Raw genomic sequence first — 17,872 nt, 5'->3', positions numbered from 1 at the left:
TCAGCTGTCCGCCAGTTTCAAATTACATTTGAAATTTACACTCCGTTCGTTATAATTTATTTTGATACTTTTTTATTTTATTTGCGCTCTGTGCATTTTTGCAAGGGAAAGGGAGAAAAATATAAGAATGCACATTTAGATTGAGTAACTCTTAAATTCGTTTCTACATTAAAGCGGCAGCGGACGCCATGCGATCGCTTGCAATAAATTTTATGTTCAATAATTACTTTTATAATTTCTTAAGTTTTCTTCGAATATTATGTTGCAAATAGTTAGTTTTTTCTTTGTGTTTGTAGTTATATTTTAGTTTAGTTGTGCTGCCTATCACATACGTTTGATGCGTTATCCTTTCCTAGCGAGAGCGCTGTTAGCTCAAAACTAAAATCTAATCATATTTGAAATTGGCTCCTTGCTGATTCTGTTCCTGCTGTTGTTGTTGTTGCCGCTGCTCTTTGGAATCGGAATCGATAACATCGCCATCGGCCAGCTGATAGGCAGGAACTGTCATACAGTTCCTGATAAAACTACACACGCACTGCACATATTGTACAGGATATTTGGTATAGATTTTGACATGCTCCGCATCTTCAAAACAAACCGACGACACATCGATGCCCTGATCGCGTCGCAATCGTATAAACTTCTCCACATCTCTATAGGGTATAACCACATCGCCTTTGGAGTAGAGAAATAGCTGCGGATATTTGTTCGTCTCATTCTTTAGCTCACAAAATGGACTTGCATGCAATGGCGTTGACTTGACAAACAAATTTTTAAAGGCCACAAATGTTTCCTGCACAAGTAGCACAAAAAAAATTAAGTAAGCGCAATTTACATTTACATTCAGTTAAGCAACTCACCTCCACAAACCACATAATGCTCAGGGTCAGGGTTATGGCAAATGCTGTTATGCAATTGCAGCGCTTCTCTTTACCATAAATGGCGGTTATGGCACGATATAAGCCAAGCATCCGACGCTCGCCAGGCGCCGAGTCAAAAATAACGCCTCGCACCTGCAATGGGGATTTATGCTTCCTCACCGCCAGATTGATGTGCTGATAGAGATAGGCGCCGCCATTGGAGAATATGTGAAAGATCAACGGATGCGCATCAAAGTTCATGTCCTGAATCAGCTTCAGTATCTTCTCGCCAATGGGTATCATTTCACTGCGCTTCCAGAAAAGCGTATCCACTGGCGCCGTATACCGAACAGTTATCAGGCTGTAAGCAACAAATTAAATTAGTATTTCAATCTAAAATTACAACAAAATTGAAGTGTACTTATTAATTTTATGCGGTTTTAAGTTATAATTTTTGATTCTCCAAATTGTTTGAATCTAGAAAGTAACGCCTTTTTAATTTTTAAATTGTTGAGAAATATAAATTTTTGAAAAAAAGGAATGTAATTAATTAAATAATGTAATAATTAAATTGCATAAATTTGTAATTGAATTTTTTAAAATACTTTGGCCAAAAAACGATACTATTCTTATCATATTTTTTTTTATAACTTGAAAGAGGTAGAATGGAACAGTTTTTGAACAATTTTCTGATTTTGTGAATGAATCTACAAATTTTATTGTGCAAAAAAATAAAAGATACAATTAAAAATAGAGAATGTATATTTATTGTAATTTTTAATTTCCACGCTTTTTATGTAAAAATATAACTTAAAAAAATAATTAATAATTAGCTTAAGGTTGAAATATTATAATAATCGAATGTGATTATTTAATTTACTCACCCTCTCTCCTCGTAGATATTGGAATACTTCATCAGGTAGCGATCCTGGCAGCCCGCCCAGCCCAGTAGCATTACAATCGGGACATTATTATGTTCCTCGTTGCCACTGATTAGCACAAAATCGTTGTCAGCTGTCGGCTTTGGAAACTTGATGAAATATTCGAGAGCATCTTCGGTTTCCTGCTGATGCTGTTTCTTCTGCTGCTGCTGCTGCTGTTGCTGGTGGCGCCTCGATTTGCTAGATTGCTGCTCTTGCTGCTGACCGCCGCTGCTGCCGCTGGCCACAATGCCGGCTGATCCGCCAAAGGGCTGATATTCGCTAGGAATATTATTCGCTGTCAGGCCATATGAGTGTTGTGATGACGACGATGGCGACGACGACATTTTAGCATTGACAATTTTTTTGGGTTTCTGAAACTTACTTTTCGGTTACTTGGTAATTTTTGTGCTATTCTTACACTCTACGCGTAGTTTACGACTATTTTGCTTGGTTACGCAAAAGCCTACTGCTTAGCAGGATATATATGACCTGTGACCTGTGTTGGCCAGCTGCCGTCCAAAAACGTTGACTGAATATTGATTTTGCAGGCGGAAATATGCAAACTTTTGTTAATTACAAAATTTCATCGCTTTTGCTAATGCTGTCGCAGGATACTTTTTTTTTGCTTCTTTTTTACCAACTCATTGATTTTTCGGCTAAACAGCTTGACCTTCTGGACCCAAAAAAAACGCTTTTGCCACTGCTGTTCACTGCTGCTTCCTGCTGCAGTAACATGCCGCATTCCAATGCGGCGACATCAAAGTTCCAGCGCGCTGCTGTTGATTATGGTAATGTGCTTTTGAGTTGGACATGCGCAATGCTCTGCCAGGAAACACGTTAGTGGCGACCGATTACTTTTGATCGTGAAAACAACTAATATTTCAGGCATAAGCAAACTATTTTTTTTATTTTCTGCAAGAGCATTTTTATTTGGTTGTATGGTTATTTTAGAGAATGCAGCATCTTTTTAAATAGGAAACTATGCATACAAATCTAAGTAAACTTTTCCATTATATTAATTTTAAAATGTTTTAAAATTTGCGCTTTTAATTTTACAGCTGTAATTGTATTGTACGATATATCGATATCAACACCTAAAAAGTATACTACAGACTTGATTTATCGATGTTCAATTTTTCTTGAAATATCGTAATTCAAATGTATAATTTGAGTTGCGGCCGAAAAGTTTTATTTTCCTGATTCCTGAATAGCATTTTCTGCTAAGAATTCAAAATATATATTTTATCTCGATTAAAAATATAAAACATTTTCAACCATTTAAAATATTTTAAAGTCAGATGATTTGACCAACAATAAATGTAATCCAAAAACTCATATTTTTAGGAAAGAAACACATTTTCGATGAATAGCTAATTTATTTTTTGTTGATGATAAATGCGCTAATCAAATCCGTTAAAAATTTCAATTATTTTTGTTTTTCAATTTGGCAATTTTGGTATTTCATTACATATGAAATATGATTTGGTAATGTAATTAAACTAAATTTGACTAAGTGGTTACATATTGTGCGTTAGAATTCCTCACGCGTCGACGTCTCTTGAAGAATCGCATCTGAATCGCTGACCGCTTTCAACGCTACTGCAAACAAAATATATAGAAAATTGCTCAGATTTTTTTTTTTTTAAACACAAAAATAACAATGAAAATACTGCCGATAAATGGTCTTTTACGAATTATTCACAGAATAAAATGAACACTCTGTCCAAAATGTTGATTGCTGCTTATAATGACTTCATAATCAAATCCTCTAGCTGCTTTGTGTCAATTTCAGGCTTTTGGGCGACCTGCGCCGTTGAGTTCAACCAGTACTCTGAGGCGGCTATATAGATAGCCACCGCTCCACCAACAATGTACGCAATGTGCGTGGAGCTCTGAAAAATGACACAGGTGGCGACGCACATGCCAAAGTACGTTAGCAATCGAGTGATGTTCACATATGAATCGCGTTGCTGCGACGACAGATCTTTTGATGGGCGGTTTCATCAATCAAGTGGGCAAGAAATTGAAGGGTGGTTTAAGCAGCAGTTATTGACTAGTCGCGTATATCTCATATTCACCTTGACATTTGCCATCCTGTAGCTTGTAGCCATCGGCGCACTTCTTGCACATATCCGGGCCATCGCCATCGCAGCCGTCACATGAACGATCGCACTCCAGGCAGGTGAAGGAGCCTTCGTTGTTAACGCAGAACTGTTGCGGTCGGCAGGTGCGTTGTTGATCCAAGCACTCGTTGATGTCAACACAACCACTTTCCGTGTCCATGCGCCAGCCATCTTTGCACTTGCGACAACTCTTCGGACCAGCGCCGTTGCAGCCACCGTCGCCACAGGCGGCATGACAGGATGTGCACAGCAGCTTTGTCTCATCGCGAAACGTTTCATAATGGTGCTCATCGCACTCGTTGCAATTAGTGCCGGCGTAGCCACTATCGCACAGACACTGGCCATTACCCTTGCGTGTGCCACTGCCCTTGCATTTGCCTTAAATAATTTAATATTTAATATATTATTAAATCATTCTACTTCTAAAATAAATTATTTAAAAAAAACATGTGATAATTTAAAGAAAATAAATATATTTATTTTCCCACTACATACCGTTATTGTTGCAGTCCGTGCACGCTTGGCATGTGGGTCCATATGTGTTTGGGGGACAGCAAACGTTGAGCTGCTGGATGCACAGCCAGGCATGCAAATCGGGCTCGTCGTCCTGCTTGTGTGTGAACCAGTCTTCAATCAGCGACTCGTGATCGTTGCTCAAGCTGTGGCAGTGATCCTGTCCACGTTTGACTTCGGTGCACAGCTGCTCCTGGATTTCTACGAAACGCACCTCACTGTTTTTGTACGCACGCATTTTCTCTTGCTCCCAGGCGGCGTCTCCGCCGGCATGTTTGCCTCGTTTTGTTTTTTCAAGTCCCAAATTGAATGATTCCACGAGTACGGTGCATGCTTTGCAGGGTGGCAGTTTTGTAGACTTATCCTTTTGCTTTTGTGGATCATCAACAGCATTTGCAACTGTTACAATTGACAGCACCAAACATAATTTTTTTAAATGCATATTATTTGGTTTTGTGCGTTTGGGTTTACGTGGTGTTTAGGGATGATTTGCCTAACACTTACAGCAAACACATACAGCTGTGGGCAATCCAGAGAGCTTAACATTTGGCGAAATGTTATTAACAGCGCGTACTTATTTGTTTCAAACCCCAAGTATTTTGTGTAAAATCTAACAATTCATGGGGATAATGTAGTTTAATGCAAAATGATCTCTGCAATATTCTACTATAAAACTACTATTTTTTATCTGTTATAAATTCATCATTCATCTGGTACAAATAAGAGCAGTAAATAATTAATCAGTGATAAAATTGTCTATCAGCTGTTGATACAAGCAAATGCGAGTGCTGTGGAAACACTGAACAGGCCTTCCGATAAACGTGACTCGATAACATTGGAAATCTGTTAATAACGAATGATACAAAACAGCTGCTACTTGATATAATCTGTTTTCTAGAAACGTTTAAGTAAACAGGTATTTTATTATAACAAAAAAAGAAAAACAGGATAAGCTAAATCTCATTTCTTTTTAATTTACAAAATTCAAAACGATTAGTGATCCAATTGGGACTCAGTGTTAATAACATTTCGATAATATGTTAGGTTAACAGGGGAAAGAGACACGAAAATTAATGGCGGGAGTTATATGGCGTGGGCCAATCTCTCAATAACCGGCAGAAGTTTGCAAGTTCTTGTGTGGCTAAGCGGCCCAAATAATAAATTGATTGTAAAAATATATTATTAGTTGGATTATTTATAAAGGAAAGCATAGCAAAATGAATAGCACAGCGCCGCCACCCGACGTTCTACAGACAGCGGGAAATATGCTCGAGAGTCACGACTTTCGAGACAGACACAAGCCGGAACTTTTAGAGGTAAATTGACACCGGTAAAGGGCGTTTTCTTTCGTGTATCACAAACTAATGGCACTTTTGTAGTTAACCGGCATCAGTCAGCATGGGAGGGCAACAATGAGCGGCCTCAATGATTACGATTACCTGTCGCTGGCACAACTGACCTCCTGTGACACACATAACCTACAACAGCTGCGAACGCTCACAAGATCCGGAATACCCAATGAGGTCCTTGAGCACTTTGAGCGTAAGTAAATTAACCTATCACACACGTAGATACAATAATATTCAAGTATTTGTCAACTTTGGCAGATATTAAATGCCATTGCACAATGGGTCTGTTTCCAGAAATAGGCCGTGCCTGGCTGGCAGTTGATTCCGATCTATACATATGGACATATGAGCATGCCCGAGACGTTGCCTACTACGATGGCTTGAGCCACGTAATTGTAAGCGTTGGCCTGGTCAAACCAAGACCAGGCGTCTTAGTCGATGCCGTCAAGCATCTGCTATTTCTGTCCACACCCATTGAAGTGATCGTTTTGGGCGTAACATTTGGCGATCAGAATGATCCCAGAGATCTATCATCGAGTGCCAATGGAATACAGCTGATGAGGAAGCCTCTATTCGTACTTGGCACAGATAATGGCCCCATTCATGTCATTCAGGGCAGCGACGATGGACGCATTTTCTTGGGCGGTCGCGATGGTTGTCTATACGAGTTCGATTATCATTCGGAGTCGAGCTGGTTTGGCAAGCGATGTAAAAAGATCAACCATTCGCAAGGACTCGCTTCCTATATAGTGCCAAGTTTTTTGAAAGTATTTTCAGTAAGTGGCTCATAAATTTAAAAAAAAAAATAAATTCAATGCCAATGTTCTTTTTCCCAATAGGAAGTGGATCCCATTGCGAAAATTGTTATTGACAATAGCCGGAAACTGCTTTATGTGCTGACCGAGAAGAGTTCGATCGAAGCCTGGTACATTGGCGCCAACCCCTCAGATGTGCGAAGGCTGGGCAAGATTACACAAAATGATATTGCCGCTCAAGCAATCAGCCTGATCAAGTAAGTATGCGATCAGATTACTTTTAGATCTTTTAGCTTTAATTTTGTTTTGTGTTTTTATTGTAGGACCGTGGATCCGTCCATTTTCAAGAGCGTGAAAGCCATATGTCCACTGAAAACGGACGATTCCCACTTCTTACACCTTGTCGCCGTGACGCAGTGCGGCGTGCGCCTTTATTTCTCTACGGCGAGATTAAATGTGCAGCAGCAGCAGCTAAATTGTATGCCAGACAACTTTGGCGTTAGTCAGCCAAATGCGGCGCTGCCAATGATGCAAACGCCTGCGGAAACATCAAGAGGTATCTTTCTGCTGCATGTCAGACTGCCGCCTGGTTATACGCCAAATGCAACTACCAATAAACCGAAGCAGGTGCATTCTGCCTACCACAATGATAGCACCATGCTTATGGTCACCACACAGCAACAGGAACAGGATTTACTCTGGTCAATTAGCTCGGCGCCGTTTACAAACTGTACATACCTCGTCGAATCGACGGCCTTGGAGGGTCTCGATGGCATCGTTTGGAGCATGGCGGAAGTGAATGATCCCATCGTGCCAAAGACCACATCAATGCTATACAATGCACGCACTCCGCGAAAAATTGTGCTGCTCACGAATCAGGGAACGCATATTGTCGAGCTGTTCAAGTCGGCCCAAATACTGCAGCAGGTGCTGCTGGCGTGCAAGGGTCCCCATCATGCGGCCGTAAAAATGTTCTTTCAAACACAAACGGAGCGCGAGGCTTGTGTCACTGCCCTGCTCTTGGCCACCTCGGATGAGTTTCGTGGCAGCGAAATTGCCTTGTGGGCCACCCAAGCATTCATGTTGTACGGCGGCGAGCCGTGTTATCAACATTTTATGAATGCCAGCAATCGTAACCTGCACAACACAACCGTGGCCTCATTGCCGCCCATGTACATGTCCACACCCATGCCGAATACAGCCAATATGGGATCGATGAGTTCACCATACAATCAGCAAATAAGTCCAAGTAAGTTTGTATTCCCCTACTTCTATTCTTGCCTCTCCATGCATGCCTTCTTTTACTAAGTAATCAATAAACTAAAACCTGCCTGCATAAAAAGCTGTGAGCCTATGTCCCTTTGCACAGTAGAGTAGCGTAACTTTTGAGCAGTTTTGTGACTTTAGACTATTTAACTTGTTAATAACACATATTTTAAGAATTAATGGGAAGAAATCGACTTGGAAATTTGTTAAGCTAACATTTAAATTATTATTCAAATCTGATTTCTAATGACATTGTATAGTGCAAATCTAAAACGGGGTATCATTGTCTCGACAAGCCAAATGCTCGCTGACAGCTAACTTTGTATGAATGGACAATGAATTCGGCATGTCGAGACATCTAAGAGAGAATGCATCCAAACGATCATTTATTTTCCATTCAGTCAGTTTTTAATCGATTTTTATACCTCTATGTGTTCATTGCTTAGTGTTTTGACGCATTATTATGTCAAATTCATTTCTCTGGCTTTTGATTTTGACAATGAATTGAAACTTACCAACTCTAATTACAATTTCAGTTGCACAATCACAAAAACAACACCAACAACAACACCAGCAACAACCACAACACTCCTCATTGCAGAGTAATGAAAATATCCCAATTATATATTCAGCCAAACATGATGGCCTGTATATGTATGTCTCCCGCATGCTGCGCTCCATTTGGCAATCGCACTGTGTCGATGAGAAAATGTGCTCCAAGCTCACATATAGCGATTGCACCATGCTTTTGGCAGAGCTGCGCTCCTTGCGCTCCTTTCTGGACAAGAATTCGGTGCACGATCTGTCGGGTAAGAGCATTAAATGCATTTCCATCATTTCGCTTATTTAACATTTACTTGCTCTGATAGCTACAGGACGTATGCCGTATGATGGTCATTTGGGCAGATCGACTGCTGTGTTTATGAACAACACTCAAATGACACAAAACGAACAGCGCAATCTGACGGAACAGGCACAAATCGAGGAGAAGCGTTCGCTATCTGCACTGAATCAGTTTATTAGTAAGTGTAGATGCTTGTCACTTTTAACTTGGTTTATATTAGTTCTTTTCTTTTTTGTTGTAAAGAACATGCCTGTGAGGTGATGTCGCTGTGGAGTATCCTCATTAATCATCAGTTTCCTGTGCTCGGCCAGCAGTTGTCCGTTGAGCATCAGAAAATGCTGCGCTGCTGCACATTTCGAGATCTGCTTATAACGCGCTCGGAGGTGTGTGCTTTTCTCATCATTGCACTGATTAACCTGTATCTCAAGGATAAGGCGGAGGTGACCGAGGTGTCGGATAGCTTACGTGAATTGTGCCCCAATCTATATAGACACGAGGATGAAGTGACCTACAAGGCCACCGAAATACTGATGAGCGTCAAGAATTGTAAATCAGCCATCGAAAAGCAACAAAAACTCAGCACAACCCTGCAAATGTGTCTAAATGCAGCACCCCATCTGCCACTGCATAGTATTTGTCAGCAGTTCATTTCTGTGGAGTTTTACGAGGGTGTCGTTGAGCTATCTGCAACGTGTGCCTCGAAAATGGATCAAGAGGAAATTGGCATACATTATTACAACAACAATGAGCCGGCCGAAGATCGCGAGGGATACACTTGCTTTGTCACACGGTAATTATGGTAATTCAACAAATATAATTTCTATTTCATTTATATTTACTCACTGACAGCATGAACTACTACAAGGAGGTGCAACTAATGCTCGACTATGTCTACCACGTCGTTCGCAGCAGCAATCCCGAACAGACTCAGAATCGTTCATTCTACATGAATAACGATGCTGCTGCTGCTGATGTCCAGGATAATCACGATATGGAGAACCGATCGAAACAGATCATTAAGAAGATAACAAGCCAAGCGCTGCGGCTGAAGGATCCACTTATCCATGTGACCATCTACGAGTGGCTGCTGTCGCATAACATGAAAACCGAATTGTTAGATATATTTGAGCCATCGTTGGGCGAGTTTTTGCGGCGCAGTGTTAGCCGGAATCCGGAGAATGTCAAATTGATTGATTTACTTTGGAAGTATTACGAGAAGAACGGTCATCATCATCAGGCTGCCCAGATTCTCGACAATTTGGCAATGACACGCAGCGAGAATATATCGCTGGATGTGCGCATCGACTATTTGGTGCGTGCCATTATGTGCATGCGTAATGAGAAGGTCGGATCGTCCATTACCAATGGTATATTCCTAAAGGAGCTAGAGGATAAGGTGGGTGTCATCCCTATTGACATATGCAGACATTTTTATTCATTATGTCTTCTTGCAGTTGGAAATAGCACGAGTACAGAAATCAGTGCTGGAGGCAATGTGCATCCTGGCAAATACAAATCCGGAAACGAGACAGACCATTAAGGAATTGAATTATGCGCTATATGATATTACACAGTTGTATCAGAACTTTGCGGATCCGTTCGAGCTGTGGGAATGCCAGCTGTCGATACTCAATTGTTCCAATCACAACGATCCGTTGTTGATCGAGTCCGTTTGGGGTAATATCATCAATAATGCTGTGGATGGGCCCGGTTCGGCCCAGGAGCGCAGCATAAGGCTTTTTTCAAAAATTGAGCTTTTGGTGCGAGAATTTGGCGAATCGGGTCCGTGCTTTCCATTTTCGTTTCTCATCCGAGAGCTGGAGATAAAAGCATGTCAATTGCATTTACCAGAAGGAACAGTGCCCGAGAAGCTGTTCGAAATGAAACTGGACATTGAGCTGCTCCTGGAATACTACTCAAGGTGTGTGCTTGTTATTGATTGCTGTATATCGTTTCACCATTTAATGCTCCGGTTACTGTCTGTTTAGAATGATCTCAATGAACGAGCGCATTTGGGCAAACGAGGGCAACGAGTGGCACTTGATACAGTCGGCTATACGGGTCGTCACACTTCTGGCTGATAATGCTCCGGCTATTTGGTATCGGTCCAAGTAAGTCCAAGTTCTACAACAATTCCCTTGCCACAGCAATTTTATAAAATACATTTATCTACTCTAATCAGGCGACGAATACTGGGCAAGGCACAGGACATTGTTGCGGCATGTTTGAATATTTGCTATCAGAAACCAGACACGAATCGCCTACAGCACTCCCTAAAGGAGCTTCAGTGCCGTTTGCAACGGCTTTTAGGTTAATATAGATATATATATATATACATTTATCGCAACTATTTGTTCTATTCTATTTGGAGCACACAACACTTTTATAGCTGTTAAGTTTGACTGAGATGTAAAAATGGTGTACGTGTTGACTTATTGAAATATTTGTTAATGTCTTACAAACTGAGCAACAGGCGACAAATAAATTATGATGTGTCCATCGAGATTAGATGCGCCTTGGTTAGTATACATTTGGTCATGTGGCAGGAGCAGGGCACCGGATGCTCCTCGACATTAGGATCGAGCAGTTCAACCTCCAAATTGTATTTTCTTGCACCGCTTGCGCTGCGTTTCATTAAAATTTGAAAGGCCACCGGTGAATTCTCTTCGAGAACTTCACAATTTTCCTTGGGTAGTACGACGACGCACTGCTTCCAATGGGTTTTGGGTGCCAGTGGTGATGTGCTGAGCGTAACTGGTTCCTCCTCACACGGGAAGCGTACATCAAACCATATACAGAATCCCTGATGCTTTCCCGCCACTTGTGTGGACACGACTTCCTTGAAGCTTATCTCGTCCAGTTCTTTGGCATCGACATCCAGCAAACTCATCCAATGAAACACGATGCCTTCGTGCAGCAAATCCGCCGGTTTCAAATAGGTTATCTCCGGTCGTGTGGATTTTTGTAAGCGCAGTTTGCTAGCGAAACGTTCCATGCTCACCCCGTCAATATTTTGCCAGTAATCGAAAAGTGCTGGCACAGAGCAGGGTGCCACATAAATGGTGCACTCACTGGGAAAGATTAGTCCATCGGGCTTTAGGAAATGATCTCTGGCAAAGAGCACCGAATCCAGCATACCCTCGTGCAGCAGATAGAAGCCCATCCATTCCGAGACAATAATATCAACTTTCTCAGCATTGGCCGGCAACGCGAATTCCTCGATCTTGGAATGTATCACCTTAACGATCCCTGTGAGATTATTTTCATCGAATAGATCGAGGGCTACCTTCGTGGCTAGATTGGAGGCTTCCACAGCGTAAACCAGTCGAGCACCGGCTTTGGCACAGAACGCCGAAAGTATACCCGTACCAGCGCCCACATCTAGCACAACTTTATCCTTAAATAGATCCTTATTCTTGAGAATCGCATTACAATATGCTTCTTGTCGTGGTCGATCTTTCAGCATGAGCTCGTGCACCTGCCAGAATATAACACAAGTTATTTATAAATATTTATAATATTTATTTAAATCAAATATATACCTCTAAATTTTCATATTCCGTAAAATAAGTATCCATAGTGACTGATATTGACTTAAATAAAGCTCAAAATTTATAAAAACAACACAAATATTGGAGATTTATAGGTTAAATTGCATGCCGAACAGCACTGCTATTTAACATAATCGCAAGCAAGCAACAAGCGAAGACTGTAAATGTTGGCTGTTAACAGATAAACAACATGTAAAGTTTTTGATTATATATCGAAAAATGATATCGAACTAATCATCAGTTCATCAGTCAGCCACGTAAATTCCATAACAAACAAATTTATGTTTGAAGCAAATCAACGTTGATTAATTTATAAGTGTATAAAAAATAACATGAATACATTGCATCTAAGCGAATTGATCAGCAGCTGGGATATAAGCACAACCGAAAAAGTTGATGAGGGTCTCAAACGCATTGCAGCAAAGGAAGTGGGTATTTCTCAATTGCTCCAGTTAAATATTATTTCATTGCTAAATATCTATTCAATTTTAGGCTGAAGTTAATGCCAGACTTGAAGCCGTATTGTCCAAGCAATGCCAAGTTGAGGCAAAATTAAGTGGCATCGGTCGAGCGATGGCCACATTGCTAACCGTGGAGAATGATTCAAATAAGTTAAATTTGCAAATTGTGAACACCGCTCAACTGGCCGAATCCGTAAGCGCAAAAGTGCGAAGATTGGATTTGGCTCGATGTCGTGCCTCCGAGTGTCAGCAGCGTGTCCACGATCTCATCGATCTGCAGCTGTGCAGTCAGGGCGTTGTCAAGGCCATCAATGAGGAGGATTACGAGAAGGGGGCGGGCCATATCGCTCGCTTTCTTGCAATGGATCAGCAGCTATTGCAGCGCACCGCAGATGATGTCCAAGGCTCGATCACGTCGGTCAGCGATGCTGTACGCACCCTGGAAGATGCCACCGAAAAGATGCGAGAGCTGATCTCAAAACGATTCGATGAGGCTGTCCAGCACGATGATTTGGCTTCGGTTGAGCGATTTTTCAAAATATTCCCATTGGTTGGCTGCCATCGCATCGGCATTGAGAAATTCTGTGGCTACATTTGCCAGAAGCTGTCAGCGAAGGCGCAAAAGGAGCTGCGCAACACGCAGGACATTGCCAAAGCCGAGCGACGAATGCATTTGGCCTTTGCAGATCGCCTCACTGCGATATTGGAAAACTTTGCACGGGTCGTTGAAGTAAATCAGCCTATTATTGAAGCATTTTATGGTCAAGAGTAAGCGCAACGGTTTCTTATTAGCTAAAACTCGAATAGTTCATTAATATTACCCATATTATAGGTGCACATCATTGCTAGATATGGTAACCATATTGCAAAGGGAATGCGATCTGGAAGTTAAAAATCTGCTGCTTGAGTTCAACAAGCATCGCCAAATTCAGTATCGCATCAAGCAGGTGAACGACAGCGCTCAGCGGTCCGGTGGAGCTGGTGGCGCCAACAACAGCATTCAGTCAACATTGGGACATTATCGAAAACCGTCTGGCGGCTCTATTGACAAACTGAATCCGAAGGATATTGATGCCATAATTGCCGAAATTACGGTCATGCACTCGAGAATCGAGTTGTACTTTCGATTTATGCGCCGCCGATTGCAGGTTAATTAGTTGTGAGTTATATCACCAATAAGTAGTTAATTAAAACACTGATTTTTACAGACTAATGCCGAGACTTATCTGCAAGACAAGGATGCCCAAAAGAATATACAAAGTGATTATGAGCGGGTTGTGAAGCAGTGCGACTTGAGTCGTCAAATGCAGGAAATTCTAAGCACATATTTATTATTTGAAAGGTATGTGGATTTATTTATATATATATGTAATTTTAATCACTCATGTTCCCTTAGATATTTCATGGAGGAGAGCGTAATGAAAGCCATTGGACTCGACACTTATGAGGCTGGGCAGCAATGCTCGTCAATGGTCGATGATGTTTTCTTCATATTGCGCAAATCGATCAGACGTTCCCTGACAACACAATCAATTAATGGTACCTGTGCAGTAATCAACAATGTAGCCTCATGCCTGGATGGTGATTTTGTGACTGCACTCAAGGCACCACTAAAAAGTGGGTATCCATCAGGTTATATTGATTTGGCGCAGGCCTACAACGCCATACAGACGAGCCTGCAGCAGGGCAAATTACATTCGAGTGATGCGGATCGCGTTCGCACCAATTTCATAGTGCAGTTGAATAATGCCGATATGTCCACGGAATATATTGAAACCCTGTGGCAGACCATGGAGCAAGAGATCGCCGGCACTTTTCCCAGCATTAGCCCGGTTGAGCGACATCTGCTGGATGGCTGCCTGACTGAGCTGAAAACGGTTCTCGATGCGCTGAAGGCAACCGTTGACTTTGGCATACAGCAACTAAGGTCCAGTGCGATTAGGCCACGCCTGAATCCCTGGGTTGATGAATTCCTCAACTATAGTCACCACTTAACAGAGGTTAATGCCTGCCTTTGATTATACATTGTGTGATTTGCTAAATTTATTTAATCATTTAGGAAGAACTGTCCACTTACGAAGCTGGAGAGACATTTGTTCAGTATTTCATTGTGCAATTGGATGGGCTTTTGAATTCCTTCAAAAATGCTTTAAGTCCCCGCAATTATGATGCGCTTGTCAGCATTTTGGCTACAGAAGTGACCAATCGCTTGGAGCGTGCGATTAAAAAGAGCACATTTAATCGGGTAAAAAACAGCAACGTATATTTTCTATGTTATATATGAATATGTTATCATTTTACTCGCGTCAATTTACAGCTTGGCGGTCTGGTTCTGGATCAGGAAGTGCGTGCCCTTGGCACTTATCTCACGGGAGCCACATCGTGGTCTGTCCGTGATAAGATGACTCGTCTTTCGCAAATTGCTACGCTTTTAAATTTGGATAAAGTTTCGGAATTATCCGAGTATTGGAATCCCGAGAATAATACCGAAATGCCATCTTGGCGGCTGACACCCAACGAAGTGCGAACCATTTTCACATTAAGGTATTATTATGATCGAATACTGGCTTGCTTCACACTTAAAATCTTTTATTTCTCTAGAATCGATTTCCGCATGGAGGACATTAAACGTTTACAGCTTTAAGCTACAAACGTTATTATGTGCTATGTCCTGAAAATTATGATGATTCGTTGGCTTTCTTTTTCTCGGCACTAAACCAACGATTATAATCCAATCTTAATAAAAGCTGCGACAGCGGTCCAAAACTTGATGCACTCCTTAAGTTGTTCAATAATTTGATTAAACCCAAAATGGAAACGTTAAATCTATAAAGATATTTATAAATACAATAAATATAAACATATTAATATACTGCGCATCAGCTCACCGTTCCTCGAGTCTATCGCATTCCTTTAAAGCCCCATCAGGCAGATTTTGTCCGGAATGCAAGAGACAAAATTTCTCGCATACATTAAAGATTTCCAGAAATGTTCCGTAAACGGGATATTGTGAATTGCATGTTGATTGCGTAGTATTCAGTTTCTTGTCGGTTGCATCCGTCAACAGAAAACATTGGGAAAGCACATTGGCCAGAAAAACGGAATGAGCCCTTTGAATTTCTTCAAAATCGGCTTTACTTTTGATAACATTCATGAGTATACTGAACTGGCCTAAAATATGATAATGAGACATAGTCAAATTAATACCGAGTAATAATAATAACATCTTCAATGAGCTTACATTCGAGAACATCGACTTGTATGTAATACTGCAAGTTGTTCAAAAAGAACATTAAATGATTACGAAAATGCATTATCTTAGCGTTCACTGGATTTGGTGTTTTCCCAGCCCATTTGTGGTTGGCCCAAACGAGCTCCAAGTCGTATTGCAATTTCCGAACAATCAATAGAAACCGAAACACTGTGTTATATCGTTCCACAGTTGTTGGTGAAAATAAGAGATTCAATGGCCACTTGTATATGTATTTGAGATGAAGATTCTGAAAATTCTCAAATTCGCAGGTCTCATCTAAATCGATGCTAGTTTTTATCACACTTAGGGAAAAGTTTTCCAAATCATCAGAAATTCCCATCACATTCGATGCAATCTGTAAAACAAATATGTTTAAAATAAATGTGGAACTAGTAGCAAATACAAATATTGTGGCTACCTCAAAAGATCTGGTATAATTGGCCGTTGACTCCAAATGGCTTTCCGAGTTTTCGGTCAACTGACGATAGAACTCCATGTAAAATTCACCACGTCCCAACAGATAAAAGTCCTTTATCAAACACATTTGACGGTTTAAATCATCTTCAACGTTTGCTATTGCAGAGAGACGTTGGCTAACGTGTTTCTTGATTTGGTTAATTACATTTTCCAATTGAAAGACATCGATCATATCTTCTTGATGCAGATCTTCAATCATTTTACAAAACACCGCTTCCTTGCCATCCCACAGCTCACTGATAGCATCGCAGTATGAACTTTGGGATTTAATGCTCCACTTGTAATTCTGTTGCTTGCTGCGGTCCATCTTAAAAATGAGTGCCGTTTGACCCACAAATAAAACTTTTTCGGCTAAAACAGATGACACAAATGATGGCAATTGATTTAAATTGATCTCATACTGCCATATCTCCTCCTCACTCACTGAAGTCTGTGCAATGGAAAAGAGATATTATATATTTTAAAATTTTTTTGTTGATTATTAGCAATTTACCAAGTGAGTGCTGCTGGTCAGCGATGAGTTGTTGACGGCATTCTCATTCGTCGATCGGTATGTTATAAAGAACTCGGCGTATTCATCATCAACAACACCAAACAACATCCAGTGACTCAAGTGCGAAAAGAATGCCAGTTTTACGGGTTTGGAAACTCTACAAAATTATAATTATGTAAATAATTCTTATGAACATTTGTCGTGTTAAAATTATGAAATTACTTGAGAAGTATTTGTTCTATTCTATAATCGCCGTTATCATAGTTTTGATATAGACTTTGTAGTAGTTTGCAGCCGTTGAGTTTCTATTGAAGATAATTGCAGAAAATTATTTATTCCTTAATGAAAAAACTACTAGACGCAACCTGTATCTTGGCATCATTAATAAGTTTGCGTAGAAAGAGTATGCAGGGCAATTGTTTTTCCAACACATTGTAAATGTGTATTAGAGAGTGTGGTTTGTTTTTCATGATAAACGCCTCAAGCAGTGTTATTTCATTGTAATAATCTTCGAGTGCACTTTCAATACCATTGGCAAAGTTTCTCAAATAGAAACCCGCGGCGAATTCTGGAAACAAGCACAATTAGCATTTAAAATACACATTTGAAATTAAACATTTACCTTCGGCTTCGTCGAAGTCAGTAATATTATTGCTGACGCCTCCAAAGTATTTGGCAAAGCGCACAATTTCATTCAGGTAATTCAAGATGTTTAAGATGTCCGTAAAAATCTTACGCTCACAAGGATGAAGAAATACGTCGACTACTTTCGAGGACTGTAAATATTATTCGTATAAGTTGGCATATGTGTGTGTATTCATGTCATACTCACCAGGAAATCTTTAATACCGATTCCTTTGCAGCTCAAGCTCAAGCAGGACAATAAAACATCGTGTAACATTGTATACTAGTTGTATAAATTGAAGAAATTAAGATAGAAATTTAATGCAAAAAAGAGGCGCTGATATTTTGTTTGTGTTTTGTTTGCTTGGTTTTATGTGAAT

General features: G+C 40.6%; 6 protein-coding genes across 7 annotated transcripts; 2 read left to right on the top strand and 4 right to left on the bottom strand.

Moving 5' to 3' along the window:
- Nucleotides 1–55: 55 nt before the first annotated feature.
- LOC6566410 (transmembrane protein 53) lies at nucleotides 56–2,508 on the bottom strand. The gene is made up of 3 exons (XM_001993031.2): nucleotides 1,745–2,508; nucleotides 861–1,221; nucleotides 56–793 (listed from the first exon to the last, which is right to left on the bottom strand). Exons 1-3 carry the CDS (start codon nucleotides 2,125–2,127, stop codon nucleotides 386–388), a joined length of 1,152 nt encoding a protein of 383 aa, XP_001993067.1. The 5' UTR covers nucleotides 2,128–2,508; the 3' UTR covers nucleotides 56–385.
- A 631-nt stretch (nucleotides 2,509–3,139) lies between these two features.
- On the bottom strand, nucleotides 3,140–4,937 carry LOC6566409 (cysteine-rich with EGF-like domain protein 2). 2 transcript variants are annotated; one of them, XM_001993030.3, is made up of 3 exons: nucleotides 4,402–4,937; nucleotides 3,862–4,284; nucleotides 3,140–3,767 (listed from the first exon to the last, which is right to left on the bottom strand). In XM_001993030.3, exons 1-3 carry the CDS (start codon nucleotides 4,859–4,861, stop codon nucleotides 3,526–3,528), a joined length of 1,125 nt encoding a protein of 374 aa, XP_001993066.2. In that variant the 5' UTR covers nucleotides 4,862–4,937; the 3' UTR covers nucleotides 3,140–3,525. The 2 variants fall into 2 exon arrangements, with proteins under 2 accessions (XP_001993066.2, XP_032595487.1); XM_032739596.1 differs by having other exon boundaries at nucleotides 3,140–3,382; nucleotides 4,402–4,931.
- Nucleotides 4,938–5,441: 504 nt separating this feature from the next.
- Nucleotides 5,442–11,141, top strand: LOC6567083 (nuclear pore complex protein Nup154). Its single transcript, XM_032739595.1, has 12 exons — nucleotides 5,442–5,735; nucleotides 5,799–5,961; nucleotides 6,027–6,544; nucleotides 6,608–6,780; nucleotides 6,847–7,772; nucleotides 8,326–8,598; nucleotides 8,659–8,811; nucleotides 8,877–9,423; nucleotides 9,483–10,029; nucleotides 10,088–10,554; nucleotides 10,622–10,744; nucleotides 10,816–11,141. The coding sequence occupies exons 1-12, from the start codon at nucleotides 5,637–5,639 to the stop codon at nucleotides 10,946–10,948; spliced, it is 4,122 nt and encodes a 1,373-aa protein (XP_032595486.1). The 5' UTR covers nucleotides 5,442–5,636; the 3' UTR covers nucleotides 10,949–11,141.
- LOC6567082 (probable protein arginine N-methyltransferase 6.1) lies at nucleotides 11,061–12,248 on the bottom strand. The gene is made up of 2 exons (XM_001993028.2): nucleotides 12,176–12,248; nucleotides 11,061–12,111 (listed from the first exon to the last, which is right to left on the bottom strand). Exons 1-2 carry the CDS (start codon nucleotides 12,209–12,211, stop codon nucleotides 11,119–11,121), a joined length of 1,029 nt encoding a protein of 342 aa, XP_001993064.1. The 5' UTR covers nucleotides 12,212–12,248; the 3' UTR covers nucleotides 11,061–11,118.
- Nucleotides 12,249–12,473: 225 nt separating this feature from the next.
- Nucleotides 12,474–15,416, top strand: LOC6567081 (conserved oligomeric Golgi complex subunit 4). Its single transcript, XM_001993027.2, has 8 exons — nucleotides 12,474–12,612; nucleotides 12,677–13,413; nucleotides 13,478–13,793; nucleotides 13,854–13,987; nucleotides 14,042–14,645; nucleotides 14,705–14,890; nucleotides 14,963–15,189; nucleotides 15,247–15,416. Exons 1-8 carry the CDS (start codon nucleotides 12,517–12,519, stop codon nucleotides 15,287–15,289), a joined length of 2,343 nt encoding a protein of 780 aa, XP_001993063.1. The 5' UTR covers nucleotides 12,474–12,516; the 3' UTR covers nucleotides 15,290–15,416.
- On the bottom strand, nucleotides 15,218–17,872 carry LOC6567080 (gamma-tubulin complex component 4 homolog). The gene is made up of 9 exons (XM_001993026.2): nucleotides 17,701–17,872; nucleotides 17,491–17,644; nucleotides 17,234–17,436; nucleotides 17,091–17,173; nucleotides 16,869–17,025; nucleotides 16,317–16,805; nucleotides 15,887–16,253; nucleotides 15,534–15,816; nucleotides 15,218–15,471 (listed from the first exon to the last, which is right to left on the bottom strand). Exons 1-9 carry the CDS (start codon nucleotides 17,767–17,769, stop codon nucleotides 15,324–15,326), a joined length of 1,953 nt encoding a protein of 650 aa, XP_001993062.1. The 5' UTR covers nucleotides 17,770–17,872; the 3' UTR covers nucleotides 15,218–15,323.

Source organism: Drosophila grimshawi, unplaced genomic scaffold (genome assembly GCF_018153295.1).
Source record: "Drosophila grimshawi isolate 15287-2541.00 unplaced genomic scaffold, ASM1815329v1 contig_1377, whole genome shotgun sequence".
NCBI classification, from domain to species: domain Eukaryota; kingdom Metazoa; phylum Arthropoda; class Insecta; order Diptera; family Drosophilidae; genus Drosophila; species Drosophila grimshawi.
This window is presented reverse-complemented; position numbering and strand designations above follow the sequence as displayed.

Coding starts and splice junctions, on each gene's coding strand:
- LOC6567081 (XM_001993027.2), top strand. CDS start 12,517: ATGAATACATTGCATCTAAGCGAATTGATCAGCAGCTGGGATATAAGC. Junction 13,988..14,041: donor ACATATTTATTATTTGAAAG/GTATGTGGATTT, acceptor ATGTTCCCTTAG/ATATTTCATGGAGGAGAGCG. Junction 15,190..15,246: donor CGAACCATTTTCACATTAAG/GTATTATTATGA, acceptor TTATTTCTCTAG/AATCGATTTCCGCATGGAGG.
- LOC6566410 (XM_001993031.2), bottom strand. CDS start 2,127: ATGTCGTCGTCGCCATCGTCGTCATCACAACACTCATATGGCCTGACA. Junction 1,222..1,744: donor AATATCTACGAGGAGAGAGG/GTGAGTAAATTA, acceptor TGTTGCTTACAG/CCTGATAACTGTTCGGTATA. Junction 794..860: donor GCATTATGTGGTTTGTGGAG/GTGAGTTGCTTA, acceptor CTACTTGTGCAG/GAAACATTTGTGGCCTTTAA.
- LOC6567082 (XM_001993028.2), bottom strand. CDS start 12,211: ATGGATACTTATTTTACGGAATATGAAAATTTAGAG. Junction 12,112..12,175: donor CGGAATATGAAAATTTAGAG/GTATATATTTGA, acceptor ATATTCTGGCAG/GTGCACGAGCTCATGCTGAA.
- LOC6567080 (XM_001993026.2), bottom strand. CDS start 17,769: ATGTTACACGATGTTTTATTGTCCTGCTTGAGCTTGAGCTGCAAAGGA. Junction 17,645..17,700: donor TCGGTATTAAAGATTTCCTG/GTGAGTATGACA, acceptor TAATATTTACAG/TCCTCGAAAGTAGTCGACGT. Junction 15,472..15,533: donor TGCGATAGACTCGAGGAACG/GTGAGCTGATGC, acceptor ATATCTTTATAG/ATTTAACGTTTCCATTTTGG.
- LOC6567083 (XM_032739595.1), top strand. CDS start 5,637: ATGAATAGCACAGCGCCGCCACCCGACGTTCTACAGACAGCGGGAAAT. Junction 5,736..5,798: donor ACAAGCCGGAACTTTTAGAG/GTAAATTGACAC, acceptor GCACTTTTGTAG/TTAACCGGCATCAGTCAGCA. Junction 8,599..8,658: donor TTCGGTGCACGATCTGTCGG/GTAAGAGCATTA, acceptor TTGCTCTGATAG/CTACAGGACGTATGCCGTAT.
- LOC6566409 (XM_001993030.3), bottom strand. CDS start 4,861: ATGCATTTAAAAAAATTATGTTTGGTGCTGTCAATTGTAACAGTTGCA. Junction 4,285..4,401: donor CACGGACTGCAACAATAACG/GTATGTAGTGGG, acceptor AAATTATTTAAG/GCAAATGCAAGGGCAGTGGC. Junction 3,768..3,861: donor ACAGGATGGCAAATGTCAAG/GTGAATATGAGA, acceptor GCCCATCAAAAG/ATCTGTCGTCGCAGCAACGC.